This window comes from Carcharhinus amblyrhynchos, unplaced genomic scaffold, assembly GCF_965287045.1.
Source record: "Carcharhinus amblyrhynchos unplaced genomic scaffold, sCarAmb.v2.hapA scaffold_518, whole genome shotgun sequence".
Lineage (NCBI taxonomy): Eukaryota > Metazoa > Chordata > Chondrichthyes > Carcharhiniformes > Carcharhinidae > Carcharhinus > Carcharhinus amblyrhynchos.
In genome coordinates this window covers 99,325-124,478 of record NW_027650258.1, presented here as the reverse complement: position 1 = coordinate 124,478, position 25,154 = coordinate 99,325, and the positions used below count along the sequence as shown (strand labels likewise).

Genomic DNA, 25,154 nt, shown 5'->3' with positions numbered 1-25,154 from the left:
ACAATCAATCTAACTGCACTTCCCACACTCTGGCTGAGTTTTACCTTTAACCCTTCAACAAGTCACACAATATACATTCACAACTCACTCAATTCCCTCAGACTTTACTAATCTCCCCCTCGCGCTCCCTCCCTCCCTTCCTGCTTGCCCCAGCTCCTCTCCCGCTCCCCCCAGCTCCTCTCACACCCCGCCTCACCCCTCACGCCTGCCTCACCGCCCGCTCCCTTGTCCCTGCCCGTTCGTTCCTCTCCTCCCCCCCCCCATCGTTCTCTATCCCCCCCACTCACGCACGCATCCACCCACTCGCGCACGACCCATTCACGCACACACCCACTCATGTACGCAAGCACCCACTCACGCATCCACCCGCTCGAGCATGCACACACCCACTCGCGCACACAGATAGACAGACACTTACACAGACAGAGACAGACATCAAGTTGTAACTAATCACAAAATAATAGAAAAAGTTCACAATGCTCCCCCCCCCACTCCCACCGGCCACCACTACTCTATACTGATCTATTCAGCCCTCTGCAGGCACTACTCCCACCAAGGAGGCCGATCTGTCAAAACCCTCCACACAGGAACCCAAAGCAAATGCCACCTGGACAAACGAATGGGAATCATTGGACATAACAAACAAGTACCTGGTTTCAAACCCAAGCCTACAGCTGTCTGGTTTCAATCTTCCAAGAAAAGGGTGGTCCACCCTCGACAGAATCAGGATGGGCCATGGCCCCTTCTCGGCCAACTCTGCAGATTGGGTAGTAGTGCCAGTCCCCCTATGTGCCTGTGGAAGAGACCAAACATTAGAGACTGTCTGATCTACAGACTCAGTGGAGTCTAGCAGGATGGTAGAAACCACTTTGCTTAAGGACTGCACATTCACTAAATAAATTCCCTTAGTACTGACCTCCAACAGTGCGGCACACCCTCAGTACTGACTCTCTGACAGTGCGGCACACCCTCAGTACTGACTCTCTGACAGTGTGGCACACCCTCAGTACTGACTCTCTGACAGTGCGGCACACCCTCAGTACTGATTCTCTGACAGTGCGGCACACCCTCAGTACTGACTCTCTGACAGTGCGGCACTCCCTCAGTACTGACTCTCCCACAGTACGGCATTCCCTCAGCACTGACCCTCTGACAGTGTGGCATTCCCTCAGTACTGACCCTCTGACGGTGCGGCACTCCCTCAGTACTGATCCTCTGACGGTGCGGCACTCCCTCAGTACTGACCCTCAGACAGTGCAGCACTCCCTCAGCACTGACACGCCACCAGCACGGTGTTCCCTCAGTACTGACCCTCCGACAATGCGGCACTCCCTCAGTACAACCCTCCAACAGTGCAGCACTACCTCAGTACTGACCCTCTGACTGTACAGCCCTCCTTAGTACTCTCATCCGTCAGTGCGGCACTTCCTCAATACTGACTCTCCGGCAGTACCACACTCCCTCAGTACTGACCCTCTGATGGTGCGGTACTCCCTCAGTACTGACCCTCTGACTGTACAGCCCTCCTTAGTACTGCTCATCTGACAGTGCGGCGCTTCCTCAGTACTGTCCCTCCGACAGAGCAGCAGTCCCTCAGTACTGTCCCTCCAACAGTGTGGTGCTCCCTCAGTACTGACCCTCTGACAGTGCAGCACTCCCTCAGTACTGTCCCCGACAGTGCAGCGCTCCCTCAGTACTGTCCCTCCAACAGTGTGGTGCTCCCTCAGTACTGACCCTCTGACAGTGCAGCACTCCCTCAGTACTGTCCCCGACAGTGCAGCGCTCCCTCAGTACTGTCCCTCCAACAATGCAGCACTCCCTCAGTACTGTCCCTCCAACAGTGCGGCACTCCCTCAGTACTGTCCCTCCAACAGTGCGGCACTCCCTCAGTACTGTCCCTGCTACAGTGTGGCGCTCCCTCAGTACTGTCCCTCCGACAGTGCGGTACTCCATCAGTACTGTCCCTGCTACAGTGCGGCACTCCCTCAGTACTGTCCCTGCTACAGTGCGGCACTCCCTCAGTACTGTCCCTGCTACAGTGCGGCACTCCCTCAGTACTGTCCCTGCTACAGTGCGGCACTCCCTCAGTACTGTCCCTGCTACAGTGCGGCACTCCCTCAGTACTGTCCCTGCTACAGTGCGGCACTCCCTCAGTACTGTCCCTGCTACAGTGCGGCACTCCCTCAGTACTGTCCCTGCTACAGTGTGGCGCTCCCTCAGTACTGTCCCTGCTACAGTGTGGCGCTCCATCAGTGCTGTCCCTCTGACAGTGTGGCACACCCTCAGTACTGTCCCTCCTACAGTGCGGTACTCCATTAGTGCTGTCCTCCTACAGTGCAGCTCATCCTCAATTTCTGTCTATCTGATATCTGCCCCTGTCAACTTTGGTCAGTGGCCAAGCACGGACCCTGTCAGCCACAGGTCACTGCATGGGGAATGGATGTATCACCATGGTGACTGAGCGGAGCACAGTTGCTCAGTGTGTCCTCAGACCTGTTGGGGCACATACCACAGCAACTCACCTGAGCAGTCAGAAAACCCTGCAGCTAAAATAGACCTCGTTTGTTAACGCTGTCAGTGTTGGACTAGATCCAACAGCCCTGGCCCACCTATCATTGCTCCTCTGTGTCTGATGCATTGGGTGGGTTTAAGCACCGCGACAAAGGCCCTGCTTCGAGCCTGGACCTCACCTGCTCTGTCTGGCCAAGCAAGGATCACATTCAGAGAGTTGCAGGGGGAGGTGGTGCAGGGCAAGTTTGGCTTCACTGGTTTTCACATCCTTGGATCATCCGATGGCCTTTACTGTGCGGGCTGTAGTCACCAAGCGACAGAAGGCATTTTCTGCATAGCAAGATTCCACAATAGCAACTGACCCTAACCTGACCATTCTGAGAGCATTAGGGGTCTGTGCTTCAGGGATTTGACCTGAGGATGGGAGGGAGCACTGCAATCCAGCCCCTCAAACATAGCCCCACCTCCAAAGAGCTTACAGAGATAGGGATGGTTGTAGGAGGTTACACAGATAGGGAGTGGTGTATGGGCTGTAGGAGGTTACAGAGATAGGAAGCGTTTTGGAGGTGACAGAGATAGGGAGGATTGTAGGAGATGGAGGAGGTTACAGAGATAGGGAGGGTTCTCGGGGCTGGAGGAGGTTACAGAAATAAGGAGGGTTGTAGGGACGAGGAGGTTACAGAGAGACGGAGGGCTGAAGCTGAGGTTTGGAAAGATTTAATCTCTCTCTCCCTGTTGAACAATCACTCTTTATGACAATCCACACAAAATTGTAATCTTTTATCTCCAGCATTGAACACTGTCCCATTGAGTCTGCATTCTGGGAAATTGCAGCCAGGAGTTTGGATTCGGCAGGCTCGCTCCCTGCTGTTTCTCACCAGGAACAAGTGTGATGGCTCCTCGTCAGACTCTTTAGATGCAGCAAATGATTAATGCAGGTGAGTTGGGTAGGAAGTTACAATTCAGTTCAAAACCTCAATCACATACCAACCATCAAACTATCTCCATCAAACACTCCCAGGACAGGTACAGCAAGGGATTAGATACAGAGTAAAGCTCCCTCTACACTGTCCCCATCAAACACTCCCAGGACAGGTACAGCACGGGGTTAGATACAGAGAAAAGCTCCCTCTACACTGTCCCCCATCAAACACTCTCAGGACAGGTACAGCACAAGTTAGATAAAGAGAAAAGCTCCCTCTACACTGTCCCCATCAAACACTCCCAGGACAGGTACAGCATGAGGTTAGATAACGAGTAAAGCTCCCTCTACACTGCCCCCATCAAACACTCTCAGGACAGGTACAGCACAGAGTTAGATACAGAGAAAAGCTCCCTCTACACTGTCCCCATCAAACATTCCCAGGACAGGTACAGCACAGGTTAGATACAGAGAAAAGCTCCCTCTACACTGTCCCCATCAAACATTCCCAGGACAGGTACAGCACAGGTTAGATACAGAGAAAAGTTCCCTCTACACTGTCCCCATCAAACATTCCCAGGACAGGTACAGCACAGGTTAGATACAGAGAAAAGCTCCCTCTACACTGTCCCCATCAAACACTCCCAGGACAGGTACAGCATGAGGTTAGATAACGAGTAAAGCTCCCTCTACACTGCCCCCATCAAACACTCTCAGGACAGGTACAGCACAGAGTTAGATACAGAGAAAAGCTCCCTCTACACTGTTCCCATCAAACATTCCCAGGACAGGTACAGCACAGGTTAGATACAGAGAAAAGCTCCCTCTACACTGTCCCCATCAAACACTCCCAGGACAGGTACAGCACTGGGTTAGACGCAGAATAAAGCTCCCTCTACACTGTCCCCATCAAACACTCCCAGGACAGGTACAGCATGAGGTTAGATATAGAGTGAAGCTTCCCCTACACAGTCCCCATCAAACCCTCTCAGGACACGGACAGCATGAAGTTAGATACAAAGTAAAGCTCTCTCTACACTGTCCCCATCGAACATTCCCAGGACAGGTAAGCACAGGGTTAGGTACAAAGAAAAGTTCCTTCTACACTGTCCCCACCAAACACTCCCAGGACAGGTACAGCATGGGGTTAGATGCAGAATAAAGCTCCCACTACACTGTCCCCATCAAACACTTCCACAACTTTGACAGTGTGGCACTCCCCCAGCACTGATCCTCTGAAAGTGTGACACTCCCTCTGCACTGACCCTCCAACAGTGCGGCACTCCCTCAGCACTGACCCTCCGACAGTGCGGCACTCCCTCAGCACTGACCCTCCGACAGTGCGGCACTCCCTCAGCACTGACCCTCCGACAGTGCGGCACTCCCTCAGCACTGACCCTCCGACAGTGCGGCACTCCCTCAGCACTGACCCTCCGACAGTGCGGCACTCCCTCAGCACTGACCCTCCGACAGTGCGGCACTCCCTCAGCACTGACCCTCCGACAGTGCGGCACTCCCTCAGCACTGACCCTCCGACAGTGCGGCACTCCCTCAGCACTGACCCTCCGACAGTGCGGCACTCCCTCAGCACTGACCCTCCGACAGTGCGGCACTCCCTCAGCACTGACCCTCCGACAGTGCGGCACTCCCTCAGCACTGACCCTCCGACAGTGCGGCACTCCCTCAGCACTGACCCTCCGACAGTGCGGCACTCCCTCAGCACTGACCCTCCGACAGTGCGGCACTCCCTCAGCACTGACCCTCCGACAGTGCGGCACTCCCTCAGCACTGACCCTCCGACAGTGCGGCACTCCCTCAGCACTGACCCTCCGACAGTGCGGCACTCCCTCAGCACTGACCCTCCGACAGTGCGGCACTCCCTCAGCACTGACCCTCCGACAGTGTGATGCTCCCTTAGCACTTACCCTCTGACAGTGCGGCACTCCCTCAGCACTGACCCTCCGACAGTGCGGCACTCCCTCAGCACTGACCCTCCGACAGTGCGGCACTCCCTCAGCACTGACCCTCCGACAGTGCGGCACTCCCTCAGCACTGACCCTCCGACAGTGCGGCACTCCCTCAGCACTGACCCTCCGACAGTGCGGCACTCCCTCAGCACTGACCCTCTGACAGTGTGATGCTCCCTTAGCACTTACCCTCTGACAGTGCAATGCTCTTTAGTTACTCATCCTCCTACAGTGCGGCATTTCCTCACTACTGATTCTCCGACATTGTGGCACTTCCTCACAACTGATCCTCGGATAGCTTAGTTCTCCCCCGTACTGTCCCTCTGAAAGTGTGGTGCACTGCCAGTACTGACCCTCCGATAGTGCAGTGCTCCCTCAGTACCGATACTCTGACAGTGCGGTGCTCCCCCAGTACCGATACTCTGACAGTGCGGTGCTCCCCCAGTATTGGTACTCCAATAGTGCGATGCTCCCCCAGTACTGACCCTCCGACAGTGCGGTTCTCCCCCAGTACTGATACTCCGACAGTGCGGTGCTCCGCCAGTACTGATACTCCGACAGTGCGGTGCTCCCCCAGTACTGATACTCCGACAGTGCGATGCTCCCCCAGTACTGATACTCCGACAGTGCGGTGCTCCCCCAGTATTGGTACTCCGACAGTGCGGTGCTCCGCCAGTACTGATACTCCGACAGTGCGGTGCTCCGCCAGTACTGATACTCCGACAGTGCGGTGCTCCGCCAGTACTGATACTCCGACAGTGCGGTGCTCCGCCAGTACTGATACTCCGACAGTGCGGTGCTCCGCCAGTACTGATACTCCGACAGTGCGGTGCTCCGCCAGTACTGATACTCCGACAGTGCGGTGCTCCGCCAGTACTGATACTCCGACAGTGCGGTGCTCCCCCAGTACTGATACTCCGACAGTGCGGTGCTCCCCCAGTACTGATACTCCGACAGTGCGGTGCTCCCCCAGTATTGGTACTCCGACAGTGCGGTGCTCCGCCAGTACTGGTACTCCGACAGTGCGGTGCTCCCCCAGTATTGGTACTCCGACAGTGCGATGCTCCCCCAGTACTGACCCTCCGACAGTGCGGCGCTCCCTCCGTACTGACTTTCCAATTGCAGCACTCCCTCAGGTCCTCTAATGGTGCAGAGTTCCCTTTGGTGTGACTTTGATGCACAGGAGATCAAACAGTTGGATAAATGTGTGTCTTTTTCAATGGTCAGCACAGTGGCTCAGTGGTTAGCACAGCTGCCTCACAGCGCTGGGGACCCAGATTCGATTCCCAGCCATGGAACATTGTCTATGCTGAGTCTGCTAATTCTCCCCATTTCTACTTGGGTTTCCTCCGGGTACTCCGGTTTCCCCCCACTCTCCAAAGATGTGCCGGTTAGGTGGATTGGCCATGCTAAATTACACCTTAGTGTCAGAGGGACTAGCTAGGGTAAATACATGGGGTTATGGGGATAGGGCCTAGGTGGGATTGTGTTTGGTGCAGACTGGATGGGCCAATGGCCTCCTTCTGCACTGCAGCATTCTATGATTCTATGAATAAATGCCTCTCTCTTGCCAGGTAGGAGGAGCAGTTGCCCTTTGGCAGGGGACATGGAGATTAAAGGTGGACTGATCACCATGGCAACAGGCAATATTGGCTCTCCAGGTAAGTGAAGCCTAAAGGAATGTGTTTGGGCCTGCAGATTGGTTAGAGCTGCAGTGTCAGGAGAGGGGCGCGACGGGGTGGGAAACAGCACTTTGTGACGACCTGGTACCAAAAGCTGGTGTGTAGATTCTACTTTTGTGTTTGCATTTGCACCACCTAGCAAGGATAGAACAGGGCCAGGGCCGGGCCGGGCCGTGGGGGCCAAGGTTGGCTGAACGGGTTTGGGCGATCTGAATTATTCTGGCTGGATTGGGCTCCTCCGTTGAGCTTGTGCCCATGGAGCTGATGTTGTTCTCTAATGGTGTAGGGTCGCAGCGTTACACAAAGGCAATGAAGATTAAGGTGGAGAGGATGAAGGAGCTCAGAGTGCGACAAGGAAAAATCGAGGAGAAATTGAGGAGGAAAATTGCTGAGTTGAAGGAGCTGTGCCTGCAGGAAGCAGTAAGTCAGGAGTGACCACTCTCCGAGGAGTGCCCACTCAGAGGAACACCCCCATCTTTCCCTTTCAAAGGCAGCCTCCATCACCTCGCGCTCACCATGCTTACCAATCCAAACATTACCACACAATGGCCTGCAAAGCTTTCTCTTCCTGCTCCCTCACCATGACCTCTGCTTTCTAACTCAGATCACACCTTGTCTCCCTCTCGTTTACATGGTGCCCCTCAAAAACCATGTCTGAAACCTCAATGTTCACTAACAACAGCCTGCTGTAGCTCACCAACACACCCCTCCCTATCTCTGTAACCTTCTCCAGCTCCTAACACCCCTCCCTATCACTGTAACCAGCCCCTACAACGCACCCTATCTCTGTAACCTCCTCCAGCCCCTACAACCCTCCCTATCTCCGTAACCTCCTCCAGCCCCTACAACCCTCCCTATCTTTCTGTCTGTCTGTCTCTTTTTGTCTCTCTCTCTTTTTGTTTCTCTTTTTGTCTCTCTCTGTCTCTCTCTCTCTTTCTATCTCGCTCTCTCTTTCTGTCTATCTCTTTTTTCTGTCTCTCTCCCTCTTTCCGTCTCTGTCTCCCTCTCTCTCTCTCTGTCTGCCTCTCTGTCCCCCTCTCCCTCTTTCTGTCTCTCTCTCTCCCCCGCTTTCTGTCTGTCTGTCTCTCCCTTTCTCTCTGTCTTTCTGTCTCTCCCTCTCTCTTTCTGTCTGTCTCTCTCTCCCTCTTTCTGTCTGTCTCTCTCTCCCGCTTTCTGTCTGTCCGTCTCTCCTGCTTTCTGTCTGTCCCCCCCTCCCGCTTTCTGTCTGTCCCCCCCCCCCGCTTTCTGTCTGTCTGCCTCTCTCTCTCTCTCTCCCGCTTTCTGTCTGTCTCTCTCTCCCCTGCTTTTTGCCTCTCTCTCTCCCGCTTTCTGTCTGTCTCTCTCTCTCGCTTTCTGTCTGTCTCTCTCTCTCTCTCTTTCTGTCTCAATCTCTCTCTCTTTCTGTCTCAATCTCTCTCTCTTTCTGTCTCAATCTCTCTCTCTTTCTGTCTCAATCTCTCTCTCTCTCTTTCTGTCCCAATTTCTCTCTCTCTCTCTCTCTTTATCTCACTGTCTCTCTCTTCCTGTCTCGCTCTCTCTCTTTCTCGCTCTCTCTTTCTGTCTCTGTCCCTCTCCCTCTTTCTGTCACTCTCTCTCTCTCTCTCACATTTTCTGCCTGTCTCTTTCTCCATTTTCTGTCTGTCTGTCTGTCTCTCCCGCTTTCTGTCTGTCTCTTTTTCTGTCTGTCTCTCTCTCTCGCTTTCTGTCTGTCTGTCTCTCTCTCCCGCTTTCTGTCTGTCTCTCTCTCCTGCTTTCTGTCTGTCTGTCTCTCTCGCTTTCATAAGAACATAAGAACATAAGAAATAGGAGCAGGAGTAGGCCATCTAGCCCTTCGAGCCTGCCCCGCCATTCAATAAGATCATGGCTGATCTGTCGTGGCTCAGTTCCACAGTCCCGCCCTCTCCCCATAACCCTTAATCCCCTCTCTTATCAAAAACTCTGTCTGTCTCTTTCTCTCTCGCTTTCCCTCTCTCTCTTTCATTTTCTGTCAATCTCTCTCTCTCTCTGTCTCTGTCTCTCTTTCCAATATGATTTATCTTATATTGATTGACCTGCTTGACTGAGCTTTTGATCACCTGATACTAGTATCTCTAAACATGGTGGGAATTTAAAAGTTGCTTTCTAATGTTGATCTGAAACATCCTGTGGTGTTTATGTGAAAGAACTGAGTGAATGTAGGTAGTTTCATTGGACAGAATTTCTTCAAATATCGTTAATGGATTTTCTATTTCTGTCTGTGGACAGGCCAGGGGACTGAACACAATCAGCAACAGTGCAGCACTCCATCAGCACTGTCCCTCCAACAGTGCAATGCTCCCTCAGCACTGTCCCTCCAACAATGCAGCACTCCATCAGCACTGACCCTCCAACAGTGCAGCACTCCATCAGCACTGTCCCTCCAACAGTGCAATGCTCCCTCAGCACTGTCCCTCCAACAGTGCAACGCTCCCTCAGTATTGACCCTCTGACAGTGCAGCATTCCCTCAGTACTAATCCTCTGACAGTGCAGCGCTCCCTCAGTACCAACCCTTTGACAGTGTGGCGCTCACTCAGTACTGACCCTCCAACAGTGCAATACTCCCTCTGTACTGACTCTCGTTCAGTGCAGCACTCCCTCAGTGCTGACCATCTGACAGTGCGGCGTTCCCTCAGCACTGATCCTCAAACAGTGCGGCACTCCCTCAGTACTGACCATCTGACAGTGTGGCGCTCCCTCGGTACTGACTGTCTGACAGTGTAGCGCTCCCTCGGTACTGACCGTCTGACAGTGCAGCACTCCCTCGGTACTGACCGTCTGACAGTGCAGCGCTCCCTCGGTACTGACCGTCTGACAGTGCAGCGCTCCCTTGGTACTGACCATCTGACAGTGCAGCGCTCCCTTGGTACTGACCATCTGACAGTGCATCACTCCCTCGGTACTGACCATCTGACAGTGCGGCACTCCCTCGGTACTGACCATCTGACAGTGCGGCGCTCCCTCGGTACTGACCATCTGACAGTGCGGCGCTCCCTCGGTACTGACCATCTGACAGTGCGGCGCTCCCTCGGTACTGACCATCTGACAGTGCGGCGCTCCCTCGGTACTGACCATCTGACAGTGCAGCGCTCCCTTAGTACTGGCCATCTGACAGTGCGGCACTCCCTCAGTACTGACCATCTGACAGTGCAGCGCTCCCTCGGTACTGATGTTCTGACAGTTCAGTGTGCCCTCTGTCCTGCCTCTGCAAGGAGCGTCCATCCTGGATTTTTACTGTTGAGTACTTTCTCCAGTGTGCAATGACCTGATTTGTGTAATAACAGTCTAACAAAGCCATGAGTATGAACATCTCACAGACTAATGCTGAACAAATTACAGAAAGAGGCGAGGGAAGTGATTTGTGAACAACCATTACTAAATATTAAACTAACCCTTACTATTTTTCCCTTCTGTTGTCACCATCTGTTATAAATGACATTATGACACAGGATTGACATCTCTTTATTTTATACCAGAAACTGACTGGCAGGCTCCCCACAGATTACCCTCTGGAGCCAGGTGAGATGCCCCCAGTGGTCGATCGACGAGTGGGGACTAGCAGCAAATTATTGAATCACAGTACGGCACTTCAACAGGTGAAGAAGAGCTGGTTGTCAGAGTGGAATCTAATTGAGGGGTTCGGGGTAGTTTATATATAGAATAACAGATACCCAGGAGTGAGTTACAGACTGGAATCTAATCGAGGGGTTCGGGGTGGTTTATATATAGAATAACAGATACCCGGGAATGAGTTACAGACTGGAATCTAATCGAGGGGTTCGGGATGGTTTATATATAGAATAACAGATACCCGGGAGTGAGTTACAGACTGGAATCTAATCGAGGGGTTCGGGGTGGTTTATATATAGAATAACAGATACCCGGGAATGAGTTACAGACTGGAATCTAATCGAGGGGTTCGGGATGGTTTATATATAGAATAACAGATACCCAGGTGTGAGTTACAGACTGGAATCTAATCGAGGGGTTCGGGGTGGTTTATATATAGAATAACAGATACCTGGGAATGAGTTACAGACTGGAATCTAATCGAGGGGTTCGGGGTGGTTTATATATAGGATAACAGATACCCAGGAATGAGTTACAGACTGGAATCTAATCGAGGGGTTCCGGGTGGTTTATATATAGAATAACAGATACCCAGGAGTGAGTTACATACTGAAATCTAATCGAAGACTGGAATCTAATTGAGGGGTTCGGGGTGGTTTATATATAGAATAACAGGGGGCGGCACAGTGGCATTGATTTCCTCACAGCACTAGGGACCCAAGTTTGATTCCTGGCTTGGGTCACTGTCTGAGCTTTCCTGACAATCTCTGTGCTTTTGGAGGGGTGAAGGGTTGAGGTGGGGCCCCAAAGAGCCTGAGGACAGGTTTGTGCTCTCTTCAGGGAGTGATGAAATTGGGCAACTGCTGTAATGCTGCCCATAGTCAAATATCTTCACTGAGTAGTCAGGTGAAGGATGTTAAAATCAGTGTCCCCGGGTTTGGGGTATTGGGGAGGGGGCGGGTTGGGTAACAGAGTTGGAATTTGAGTTATCTAGTTAGTGTCTGATGCCTGTCTTCACTCTGCCTTTGTTTTTCTCAGGACACAGGGCTGTGGGATCTCGAGCACCGGTTTGAGATGCAGGGCCGAATTGCCAATGCCAGTCCAGTGCTGGCTGCCAGGACAGCACTGGCAAGAGAGCGGGGGAGGCATGATTACCAACACTGGAAACTGCGGGACGACAGATCAACAGAAATCCTGAGATATACCCACTTCAACCGAGGTACCAAACATGAATGGGTAATGCCAGACACAGGGCACGGGGAGAGAGGCTGCTGAGTGACAGTGTGAAGAAGCTGGATTAACATCAATAGAGATACAGTCAGTGACACAGGGTGCTGGCGGGGGGAGAGGGGTTACTGAGTGACAATGTGAGGGAGCTGGATTAACATCAGTAGAGATACAGTCTACTGATATGGCCATGGACATGCGTTTGCAGCAGGCAGGTTGGTGAGGATGAGGTCAAGTATGTTTTTCCCTCTTGTTGGTTCCCTCACCATCTGCTGCAGTTCCAGTCTAACCCAGCCAGCTCGGACTGTGGTGGAACTACCGAGTTACTCTCGGTGATGGACATTGAAGTATCCACCCAGAGTACATTTTGCACTCTTACCACCCTCAGCGCTCTTACCAAGTGATGTTCAATATCGAGGGGAACTGATTCATCAGCTGAGGGGGAATGGCATATGGTAATCAGGAGGAGGTTTCCTTGCCTATGTTTGATCGAGTGCCATGAAGTTTCATGGGTTCCAGAGTTGATGTTGAGGGCAACTTCCTCCCAATTGTATGCTACCTGCCACCTCTGCTGGCTCTGCCCTACCAGTGGGACAGGACATACCCAGGAATGGTGATGGAGTCTGGGACATTATCTGTAAGATATGATTCCATGAGTATGACCACGTCAAGCTATTGCTCAACTAGTCTGTGAGACAGTTCTCCCAATTTTGACACAGGCCCCCAGATATTAGTACAGTGGACTCAGCAGGATGAAATAGGGCTGGGTTTGCCAGAGTTGTTTCCAGTGCCTAGGTTAATCTGGGAGATGCATCCGGTTTCATTCCTTTTTGCAGATTGTGTCAGTATAGTGAAATATCCAAACGACTTCATAGGAAGCTTGATTGAACAAAGCATGGCACAGTGTGACAGTGTGAGCGACACTGGTGGGCGGCACAGTGGTTAACACTGCTGCCTCACAGCGCCAGGGACCTGGGTTCAATTCCAGCCTCGGGTGACTGTCTGTGTGAAGTTTGCATGTTCTCCCGTGTCTGTGTGGATTTTCTCTGGGTGCTCCAGTTTCCTCCCACAGTCCAAAAATCTGCAGGTTAGGTGAATTGGCCATGGCAAATTGTTCTTAGTGTCCAAACAGGGATAGAGGGATTAGCCATGCTAAATTGCTGCATAATGTTCAAAGATGTGCAGGTTAGGTGAGGTGGATTGGCCATGCTAAATTCACAGGGTTATAGAGAAAGGGTAGAGGAGAGGGCCAGGGTGGAATGTTCTTGTGAAGATTCGGTGCAGACTGGGCTGAATGGCCTCTTTCTGCACTGTAGGGGTTCTATTGAAAGAATCTTTGGGTCCAGTCGACCTAAAGCTTGGTCAAAGAGATGGGTTTCAGAGGAGGAAGCTTAGCTGGAATGAGTGACAGGAAGGTTTATGAATGGAATTGCAGACCTTGGGCCTTGGCATGCTGGAACCATTTGAATTGGTGACACTCAGGAGGCCAGAATGAGATATCTCAGGGAGTTCTGTGGCTGGAGGAGATTGCCAGAGCTAGGGAGAGATGACGACGCAGTACGAAGTGTGCAGGGAGCTTTACCTGGGATCTACTTGCTAATGTAGCCGCCATTTCTGTTTGCCCACTGCCCTCCCAGATGAGGCCACATCTACTCCTCTCACGAGCACCGATGGACGGGCTTCCCCCTGCGTGGACAGTCGGGGAGATGGGCGGACTGCTGGCTGCAGCCAAGGCTGGACACTGTTGCCCACGGACGTCTATTGCCAAGCAAGGGGTCGACGGAATTCATATGCCAGCCCTGTCAGGTATGGTTATGGACAGTATCACTGTTCTTTCTCAGTGTGAGCACTCATGGCTGGATGGGCGGGATTGGAACACTGGATTCATGGCGAAGGACAAGATTGGGAAGAGTTTGGTTACATAAACCATTCGGCACCTCGAACCTGCTCCGCCATTTAACTGGATAGTTCCCGATCTCCTGTCTCCCCCTACCGCACTGTCCCCAGGACCCTTAGTGCCATCAGTAACTCAAAATCTATCCATCATTGCTCTGAACATACCCACTGACAAAGCCACTGGGACAAGGACTGACCGTGCCCTCCACCTGCTCCTCCCTCCCTCACTTCCCCCACCTCGCTGTCTCCCCTCTGGGTCCCCCCTCCCTCACTCACTCCCCTCTGGGTCCACCCTCCTCGCTCTCTTCCTTCTGGCCCACCCCCTGCCTCACTCCCTCCCCTCTGGGTCCACCCCCACTCGCTCTATCCCTCTAGGTTCCCCCCTTGGTCTCTCCCCCTGGTCTCCCCTCATGCTCTCTCTTCTCCCCCACCTCCCTGCCCCACCTCTCACTCCTGTCCCTTGCACCCCGCCCTCGCTCTCTCCCCTTGCCCCTCTCTCGCGTCTCCCCTTGCCCCTCTCTCGCTCTCTCCCCTTGCCCCTCTCTTGCTCTCTCCCCTTGCCCCTCTCTCGCTCTCTCCCCTTGCCCCTCTCTCGCGCTCTCCCCTTGCTCCCCTCTCTCCCCTTGCCCCTCTCTCGCTCTCTCCCCTTGCCCCTCTCTCGCTCTCTCCCCTTGCCCCTCTCTCGCGCTCTCCCCTTGCCCCTCTCTCGCGCTCTCCCCTTGCTCCCCTCTCTCCCCTTGCCCCTCTCTCGCTCTCTCCCCTTGCCCCTCTCTCGCTCTCTCCCCTTGCCCCTCTCTCGCTCTCTCCCCTTGCCCCTCTCTCGCTCTCTCCCCTTGCCCCTCTCTCGTTCTCTCCCCTTGCCCCTCTCTCGTGCTCTCCCCTTGCTCCCCTCTCTCCCCTTGCCCCTCTCTCGCTCTCTCCCCTTGCCCCTCTCTCGCTCTCTCCCCTTGCCCCTCTCTCGCGCTCTCCCCTTGCTCCCCCTCTCGCTCTCTCTCCTTGCTCCCCTCTCATTATCTCCCTGTGACCCCCCCCTTGTTCTCTCCCCTTGCCCCCTTCTCGTTCTCTCCCTTTGCCCGCCTCTCGTTCTCTCCCCTTGCCCCCTCTCATTCTCTCCCCTTGCCCCCACCCTGTGGTCCTCTCCCCTTGCCGCCCTCTGGTCCTCTCCCCTTGCTCCCCACCCCTTGTCCTCTCCACTTACCCCCCCCGTCCTCTCCACTTGTCCTCCCTCGTCCTCTCCCCTTGCCCCCTCCTCGTCCTCTCCCCTTGCCCCCCCCCTCGTCCTCTCCACTTGCTCCCCCTCGTCCTCTCCTCTTGCCCCCCACCCCCCGTCCTCTCCGCTTGCCCCCCCCCCGCAGAGCCACTCTGTTGAAGGGTCAGTGCTGAGGGAGCGCCGCACTGTCGGATGGTCATTTCTGAGGGGGCGCCGTGTTGTCAGAGAGTCAGTGCTGAGGGAGTGCCGCCCTGTCGGAGGTTCAATGCTGAGGAAGTGCCGCACTGTCAGAGGGTCAGTGCTGAAGGAGTGTGCACTGTGGGAGGATCAGTGCTGAGGAAGTGCCGCACTGTCAGAAATGCTCTTTTTCAGGATGTTGAACCTGATGCCTATTGTCTGCTTTCCCTCAGGGATCTAAACAACATGTCCATTTTTGGAGGGGGGGTGGGAGGGGCAAAGGCAATACTTAGCAACATTGTTAAAACAAAACTGATGAGACAGTCCTTTACCATGATGCAGTTTGTGGGATCATGCTGTGTACAAAATGGCTGCTAGTTTCCTGATATTCTATGAATGATGAGCCCTCAGTGGGATACCTGCTTGGCTATTTGGGATGTACTGAAGAGTTGAAATGAGTCTCTCTCTCTCTCTCTGCAGAATGTTACAGAGGAGTCTCTCTGGAGCCGGGAGGAGGAGTGTGCCATCTTCACCTATCATTTATCGGGACAGATCTGGACAATACAGGTGGGAGCTCAGCCTGTGGCCTGGGCACAGGGACCATGCAATGGATTGCTGCCATTTAACACACACAATCCTGGAGACGTTCCGCAGGTCTGGCAGCCTCTGTGAAAAGGGAAACCAGGTGAACGTTTCTTCTCCGTCTCACTCTCCAGAGTTATACAGATGTTAACTCTGTCTCCTTCTCTACAGAGACTGCCAGACCTGCTGAGACCTGCAGCATTCCCTGTTTATATTTCAGATTTAATTTTGGCCTTGTTGCTTACCTGGTGCAGTGGCTGGGTGTTAGAGCGGGGAGCAAAAATGTGTTTCATCACAAGGTTTGCGAGGACACTGAAGATACTCTAATTATAATCCTTCCTGATTTGGGAGCTTTTCCTTCAGACTGGATAATTGTGCGAGTCGCTCTGTTGATGTGGAGAGAAAGCAGGGGGTTATAGACCAGTTATGAGTCTAACGCAGTGTCAGGAAACTTCTAGAGTCCAGACGAAGGATGGATAGACAGACAAAACATAGTGGAACTACTGAACTGATCACAGAGAAGAGAGGGAGGACGAGGGGCGGTGAGGTAGGGCAAGGTAGCGAGGGAGGGAGAGCAAGGTGGCGAGGGAGGGAGAGTGAGGTGAGGAAGGGTGAAGGATGGCGAGGCGGTGACGGTGAGGCGTGGGAGAACGAGGGAGGGTGAGGGAGAGCGAGAGAGGGTGAGGGAGAGTGAGGGAGGGCAAGAAGGAGAGGGAGAGCTGACAAATCTGGCAGGCTTTTGGAGGTGGCTGGAGTTGCGGACGTGGAAGGAGCGAAAGAGGGAAGGAGGGAGGGACATAGAGAGGGAGGGAGCGACAGAGAGAGAGGGAGGGAGTGACAGAGAGAGAGAGAGGGAGGGAGTGACAGAGAGAGAAGGGGAGGGAGCAACAGAGGGAGAGAGGGAGGGAGAGAGCAACAGAGGGAGGGAGCGACGGGGGAGACAGGGAGACTGCGACAGAGGGAGAGACGGGGCAGCGACAGAGGGAGAGAGGGGGGCGGCGACAGAGGGAGAGAGGGGGGCGGCGACAGAGGGAGAGAAAAGGAGTGACAATAGACAGAGCTTCCTTGATAAAGAGCAAGAGAATGATACAGTGACATGAGAGATGGCCTCATCCTCTTACTGTATAAGAAACGCGAGAAGGGCTGAATGGTGTCCTGCCGTGCCCATATTGATATATTTCCTCCTGCTCTGTTCAAAGAATAGAATCTTCGCACTCTGCAATGTCTCAGGCTGTGGGTCTCGGAGGGTAAACAGGGGGACAGGCTGCCCCTCCATTCAATCAACATGTATATGAATGATTTATATCTCTCTCTCTCTTCCCCACTCTGCATTTCTCTCTCGGCCTCGCCACTGCTTCGCCTCACCCCGTTCCGCTTTTCTTTCTCTCCCACTCTGTTTTTGTCTCTCTCTCCGTTTCTCTCTGATTTTCTCTCTCTCTTCTTTCTCTCTCCATTTCTCTCTTGGTCTCTCTCTGTTTCTCTTGGCCTCTCTTTCTCTCCCTTGTTCTCTCTCTTTCTGTCTCCCTCTTTCGCTCTCTTTCTGTCCCTCCCTCACTCTCTCTCTTTCTGTCTCTCCCTCACTCTGTCTCTCTCTCCCTGTCTCTCAAAGGTATCTGAGCCAGGCTCCCGGTGGCTGCCAGCATCTCATGGACACCACCGATTCCATGCTTGAGGTCTCCAGTGACACAGGCACGCACCAGACAATTGCTGCCAGCAAGACCCGGCGTAGCAGCAGCTCGGAGACGCTGAGTGATAGCGCAGCCATGAACCGCTACAGCCGGCGCTCAATGGGAGCAGGAGCAGGATCCTTCAGCACTCGAACTGGCCGAAGTGGGCCACAATCAGCCTTGGGTTACCACGCACAGTGCCACCAGGTGCCAGTCTCCCCAGCCCGCAGCCGGGGCACGGGTGGGCAGGTCGACCGTGATGTCCACAGGGCACTGGCACTAGAGGGTCTGCGGTCCTGGTACATGCGGGCAGCGGTGTACGGATACCCACAGGAACAGAGCACCCTGGGCTGGGACCACAGGCTCTACTCCACTGGTAAGGGCAACCGGTGAAAGCGGGAGGGCGAGGAGACGGGGGGGAGGACGAGGGGAAGGTAGGGGAGGAAGGAGAGGGGAGGAAAGTGGAGGGGGAGGGGAGAGGAGAGGCAGAGGACGACAGAGGGAGGGAGCAGCATTGATTCTGAGGCTGACAAGATGACGTTGTAAGGATGGTTTGTGGGGACCGGGCCTGGGAGAGTGGGGAGGTGGGCACAACCGCTGTACACCTCCAGTTACCGGATTTCCAGCATCATCAGCTCCATGCCAGAAAATGAAGTGCAGCTGAATAAATTAGTTAAATAAGTATTTAAATCTGATTAGCGGGCCCAGGATTCAAGTCTCTGGACCTGCAAGAATCCCCCCCCGCCTGCCCCAGCCTGGAATGGTTTACAACAGCTCCCCACAAATAGGTGAGCTGGTAGCTCGACCCCGATGGACTGAAGGGCAATGGAGGCCCCCCCCCCCCACGAGGTGGGGGTAAAGGCATGTGTCCATTGGGTATTGCCAGCCTGATCCCCTTGTCACTGCCCAAGGGGCAAAATGGCAATGTCCAAGGGGCATCTTGGCACTTGGCTTTGGGCAGTGCCAAGGAGGTAGGGCCAAGAGGGCGGGTTCCCAATGGTGGGTGGGGCTTCTGCAGGAGGGGGAGGGCGATCGGTGAGGGGGTCCCACTGCCAGTCTGCACTTGGGATCAGTGACAGAGGGTGGACAGCGATTGGGGTTGGTCATCGGGGAGGGGGGTACAGGGGAGGGGGAGGGGTGGTTTCAGCCTGCCAGTAAGGGACGGTGGGGGTTGGGGCTGCAGGTTGGGGGAGGGGGGTTTGTTCAGGGAAATTGGGATGCCCGGAGGCATTGGGGGAGAATTGAGATGGGCTGCGGGGGAGGTCGGGGCAGGCCTGGACACATCCGGGAGGCCAGCTTTCAGTGCGTGGGGGGGTGGTTCTGAATGGCAGCGATAGTGGGTTGCTGTGCTGGCCAGTGATTGGAAGCCTACTGTGCACTCACCGATCTCCACTCTGATAGATCAGCATAGATGCAGTGGCCCGCTCAGTGCCATGCTGCTGGCCTCTTCAGCAGGAATAGACCCCACTCCGAGCTTTTGATCACAATTCACAGTAGGGCACTCTTAAAGTCAAAGTTTATTTATTAGTCACAAGTCAGGCTTACATTAACACTGCAATGAAATTACTGTGACATTCCCCTAGTCACCACATTCCGGCACCTGATTGGATCAATCCACCTAATCTGCACACCTCCGGACTGTGGGAAGAAGGTGGAGCACTTGGAGGAAACCCACACAGACACGGGGAGAAGGTGCGGACTTGACGCAGACAGTGACCCAAGCCGGGAATCAAACCCCGGTCCTGGTGCTGTGAGGCAGTAGTGCTAACTGCTGTGCCACTGTGCCGCCCGCACCAAGTGTAGAAGATTCATTTTGAAAGTCTTGCTGAAAAAAGTAGAGTGATTTACTCCAATTTTTATGCAAATTTCGCACTTAGTTTTTTTGGGAGAATTCCACTCAAAATGTTTTGGCCTCAGGTTACACTCTTTAGTAGCGAATTCCATTGACTGACAACTCTCTGGGTGAATACATTTCTCCTCATCTCTGTCCTAAACAGTCTATCGTGTTAGGTCAGACTGTGACACCTGGTTCAGGACATCCCCACCATCAGGAATATCCTTCCTGCATCCACCCTGTCTAGTTCTATTAGAATTTTGTAGGTTTTGATGAGATCATTCTTCATTCTTCTGAACTCCAGCGAAAACAATCCTAACTGTCTCAATCCCTCCTCATACATCAGTCCTGCCAACCCAGGAATCAGTCTGGTAAACCTTCTCTGTGTTCCCGCTAGAGCAAGACCTTCCTTCCTCAGGTAGAGACCAAAATTGCACACAATATTCCAGATACAGCGTGAACTCTGATCCAAAAGCTCACTTTGCTCCCTGCACTAAGCACTCATATGGTATAGGCATGATGGACCAAATGTCCTGCTCGCAGGCCATCACAATATTTGGTCATTAGGATTACTGTGGGTGTTCTAGGTTGATGGACACTCCCAGGGTTTTGGTGAAAACCCACTCACCCCTGCTCCAAACCTGCCCAAAATATAGGCCTGGGATTGTGAACATGGGCCTGTCACAGTATCGGAGTCCCAGAAACCGGGCCCCACACTCCCCCTGGTGCCAGCACTGAGCCACTGCACCATCAGTCTGGCAAAAACATTCAACCTGGTACCAATCTGTAAATAGAACCTCAAGACCGTGACTGGGAGAAAAGTGGAGTCAGTGGAGTAAATAAAAAAGCAAAAGTTAGTGATAGAGAACATTGTTCCCTTAGAGTGAGGCTCTGGGATTTAATAATGGGGAATAAGGAAATGGCAGAGAATTTAAATCTTTCTTCTCTTGTTCTTCAGGTGCTGTGCGGCCCAGTTATTCCCCAACCACATCCCGGGAGGCCAGGCAGAGACCAACAAGGACATCCCAGCAGGTTGGCGTGACGACACGGGGTCGCTGGTGTGAGCCGCCATGCTGACTGGATGGTGCTGTTGACTTGGGGCGGGGGCGGTTGGGTGGGAGGTATTCAGATGGGAGACGCGGATGCAGTCTGAGCTGCTTGCTGGGTTGGCAGCCTGTGGAACTGGCTGTGTATCAGATGGGGGTGGGGAGTTGCAGATAGCCACTAAAACACAGACTGCCCATTTAACCTACCCCTGCCCTGTCATCCCCGTCCCCTCAGCCTCCCTGCCTGCTCGGGCGCCCCACATCTCAGTCCTCCTGTCCCGCCCTGCCCTCTCAGCTCCCTGCCCTCTCAGCCCCCCACTCGGCCTTTTAGCCCCCCCCCCACTCCAGCTGCCTCCCCAGCACCCCAACTCCAGCTGCCCCCCCCACCCCAGATGCCCCGCAATGCCAAGATACCCTCTGTTGAGTTACGTGAGCTCTCTCAATGCGGGTATTGGTGGCAGAGGGTAGCTGGATGATACAGCTCGCCAGAGCATCCCTGGGTGAGGGGGAAGGGGGAGGAATCCTGCCCTAGTCTGGGGCATGTAGGTCAACGTTGCACTTGAAACTCTGTTCCCCCCACAACCACATCCTGTTCAATATTGTGGCTGTGATGTGGGGGATAGTATTGGCAACCAGCACCCAGGGATTGCCCCTATATGACCTTCCATTGCCCACTGATTTCACGTCCTCCCCATGCAGATGGTGTCCTCATGGAGTCCATTGGCGTTGAATGTGGGCAGGCATTGCCTGGTAGCATCCTTTTCCCTTCTTACTGAACCCTGCCTTATGCCTACCCTTTCAGCATTTGCTGCCCCCTCCCCATCCCCTCATCGCTGCCAGTTCTTGCCCCAGTGAGCTGACCGAAGGGTCCAATGGTATGTCCCAGTTGAAATGGATCACCTCCCTGTCCTGAACCCTGCCCCACTCACAGACAGGCTATAGGGGTGCAAAGCGGATGGGCTGGGCCTGCTTTCGAGAGGAAATGTTGCTTCAAGCCATCAGCCCGGCTGACCAGGATGAAATATTCAACGTTGTACAGAGAAACTACTCTTGCTGATTATTCAGGCTGGAACCCTTGTATAGATTGTGTACATTTTCACTGATAAAACCCATCAGAAACTCCTTGTGTTTGTAAACTGATCACAATAAACTTGTAAGCTGCAGGAAGAGCTTGTGTTGACTGAGCCACTCTCTGTGAATCAAGTAGGCTGAGAGGGAGGGGGAGCTGGGATTTAGTGTGTACTAAGTGCAGCATGTCCCACACACTGACGGAAGGAAGCCAATTAGTGGGCATGATAACTGCAAGGTTCAACATCTCATTGGCAGTGAAAGTAACAAAATTGTGCATTTGAATTAAACTTTGTACAACGGAGGATGACAAAAACCATGTAACTCCTCCACTCCGCAAGGGGTGAGCGTTCAGCCACTGTTTCCCAGCCTGGGACCCACATTCAACCACTGCTCCCCGAGCTGGGACCCACATTCAACCACTGCTCCCCGAGCTGGGACCCGCATTCAACCACTGCTCCCCGAGCTGGGACCTGTGCGCAATTACTGCTGCATGAGCTCGGATCAACAATCAACCGCCACTTTGTGAGCTCCGATCACACTCAACCATCTTGTACTACACCACGCCTCCATCCCCCTTAACATCTTTACAACCTTATTTATGCACAAACATCTATTTACAAGAATAGACAAAATTGTATTTTAAAAAATTATGGGGTAACATATGAGTCTCTCAAAATCTCAGTCTAATAGCAGGCTTCTGAACTCTCTGAGAATATCTTAGCTCGTGGGCCGGCTCATACTCAGTTGAAGTAGTGTTGCAGGACTGTTGGTGCTCCGCTTTTTAACTTGTTACTGACTTTGTTCCCTTCGAGTAGCCAGACAAAGAATTTCAGAGCTCAATATCAGCTGATTTATTTACTAGCTATCGCAAGGGCCCTAGTATGCCAGCTAATGGTGAATCAGAGCGCTGAATACAGAATTTACACACACACATATACTTCCCGATTCGAATACAAGTAATTAGCATATACGAATCAGAGATGCATATTTGTATAGGCGTTATCTATGTCCACTCACAACTATTGATTAGGGTTACATCATGCATAGAATATGGGTGTTATAACCAATCAGAACAGCTGAATGTCTACTTGATTATAATATTCCAGTGTAAATGTTTAAATTTTGCTAGCTGATCTAACCTATCACTGGCCACAAATTGTCTTAACATTGCAGCTTGTGTCTAGCTTGACGATATCAATTACCTTGCCTGTAATTTAGATTTCTGCTGTTAATGAATACTCTCAAGCTAGAGAGGCTGCGACAGATAAATAGACCCTGTGTTCAAGCCATAAACCATGCTGCCTCCCCATGTTTTCTTTAGGCCATGTGGTTTTCCAAACAGCTTCTGTGAGGACTGACATCTATGATGTTTCTGCTGAGAAATTGCAGGCCATGATTTTGTGCCTGTGTACTTTCTTGCAACTGGCATTCCGCATGATTTTTCTGCTGAACTGCATCTTTTAATCCTTTCACTAAGTATGATTATTAGTTACTAGCCTCTTCAAGTAGCAATGGCTTTAGTAATGATCTGGTAGTTTAGTTTCAAGAGGTGCACTAGTGAGACAACTGCTCCAGTTCCCATTGGAACAGCACGAGTGCCTGCCTCTGAAATAATGACTTGCATTGAACTTACTGCTATTGGAAGAATTTTGATAGATGCTTCTGGATTATTCTCTCTTTGTATCATCTTTAATTTCTCTATATGTCCACATGCGGCCGCACGGTGGCACAGTGGTTAGCACTGCTGCCTCATAGTGCCAGGGACCCGGGTTCAATTCCCAGCTTGGATCGTTGTCTGTGCGGAGTCTGCACGTTCTGCTCGTGTGTGTGTGGGTTTCCTTTGGGTTTAGTTTCCTCCCACAGTTGGAAAGACATGCTGGTTAAGGGCATTGGCCATGCTAAATTCTCCCTCTGTGTACCTGAACAGGCGCTGGAGTGTGGTGACTAGGGGATTTTCACTGTAACTTCATTGCAGTGTTAATGTAAGCCTACTTAGAACACTAATAAACACATGTTCCCTTACTTTTCTTCCTTGGACATCAACCAGACAGGATACCAGGCCTGTTTTTGTTCTGATCTTCCCAGGCTGGGTCAACCTTAAAGTTCTTGATGAATACTATGTAATTTACCTTGATTGACCCTATCACACTAAACAGATTCATGATATCCCTTTTGTATATCTTGCTTCATTTCCACCTTCCCTGCTAAATGGGGAAACATTAGGTTAAGTCTGGACCAGAGGCACCCCCCCCTCATTAATAACTCTGTGAGGGATATTCCCATAGTAACATGAGGTGATGTCTTATGAGGAGGAATCTAGTTAGCTTCAATTGTAATGGTGTGCCCGGCTGTTTTCTGATCACTGATTAGATTTCTGCTAATCCATTTGAGGATGGGTGACGAGGGGGCCATGCACTGGTGTTTAATTCTGTTATTTTGCATAAAGTGCTGAAACTCTGCTCCAGTAAAGGCAGTGCCATTATCAGAGGCCAAACCCTCTAGCGAGTCAAGTGTAATGAAGGTTTGTCAAAATTTTCCAATTGTTGTGGATGACGTTCTTGTTCTGATTTCATGAATATCAAGCTGCTTGGAATGGGCATCAACGATAATTCGGAACATGATGCCCATAAAGGGGCCAGCAAAATCCACATGCAACCATGCCCAATTTGGCCAGGCCATTCCCATGGTGCAAGTGAGCCGAAGGAGGCAGCGTTTCAATGCCTGACTAGATTTTCAATAACCTTATCAATGTCGGGCCACCAAATATCACTCCTGGCCTGCATCTTCATTTTGGTCTGATCTGGGTGAGCATAGTGTAATTCCTACAACTTATGGCTCCTAACTTTTAAGTTCTGCCTTGACTTTTTGATGTATGGCATTTGGTACAGGGTGACATATAAAAGGTTGCATCCAAATTAGCGCACTGAATTCTGCTGAATCTATTCTGAAAATCTTGGATGTTTTTAAAAAACTTCTTGTAAACCTTTACCATGTGGATAAACGTGAGGTTATCTACATCGGACGCAATAATAGGAAGGCAGATTATTATTTAATGGCTGTGAACTAAGAGAGGTGGATACTCAGCAAGACTTTGGTATCCTCATGCATCAGTTGCAGTACAGTAGGCAGTAAAGAAGAGGATTTGAGTAGCAGAATAGGGATGTTTTACAGTTGTACAGTGTTGGTGAGGCCACACCTGGAGTATTGTGTGCAGTTTTGGTTTCGAGTTGATTTATTATTGTCACATGTACAGTGACAATTTGCAATTAAAATTATTGTTTCTTGCATGCTATACAGACAAAGCATACTGTTCATTGAGAAGGGAAGGAGACAGTGCAGAATATAGTGTTACAGTCATAGCTAGGGTGTCAAGGAAGATCAACTTAGTATGAGGTTGGTCCATTCAAAAGTCTGACAGCAGCTGGGAAGAAGCTGTTCTTGAGTCAGTTGGTCCTTATCTGAGGAAGGATGACTTTGCTATAAAGGGTGTGCAGCAAAGGTTTACCAGGCTAATTCCTGGGATGGCCAGACCGTCATATGAGAGACTAAGTCGCTTAGGATTATATTCATTGGAGTTTACAAGAGTGAAAGGGGATCTCATAGAAACTTATAAAATTCTACCAGGATTAGACAGAGTAGATTCAGAAAGAATACTCCCGATTGTGGGGGAGTCCAGAACAAGGGAGTCATAGTTTCATCATAAGAGGTAAACCTTTTGGAACTGAGATGAGGAGAAATTTCTTCACCCAGAGAGTGGTGAATCTGTGGAATTCACT

General features: G+C 52.1%; 1 protein-coding gene across 2 annotated transcripts; it reads left to right on the top strand.

Annotated features, from left to right (window-relative positions):
• Positions 1–3,305: 3,305 nt before the first annotated feature.
• Positions 3,306–21,474, top strand: LOC145339529 (coiled-coil domain-containing protein 120-like). Of its 2 annotated transcripts, none has more exons than XM_080184010.1 (9): positions 3,306–3,449; positions 6,979–7,061; positions 7,369–7,502; positions 10,575–10,694; positions 11,707–11,887; positions 13,533–13,701; positions 15,659–15,745; positions 17,370–17,803; positions 20,220–21,474. In XM_080184010.1, the coding sequence occupies exons 2-9, from the start codon at positions 7,007–7,009 to the stop codon at positions 20,336–20,338; spliced, it is 1,299 nt and encodes a 432-aa protein (XP_080040136.1). In that variant the 5' UTR covers positions 3,306–3,449; positions 6,979–7,006; the 3' UTR covers positions 20,339–21,474. The 2 variants fall into 2 exon arrangements, with proteins under 2 accessions (XP_080040136.1, XP_080040135.1); XM_080184009.1 differs by having other exon boundaries at positions 6,975–7,061.
• Positions 21,475–25,154: the final 3,680 nt, after the last annotated feature.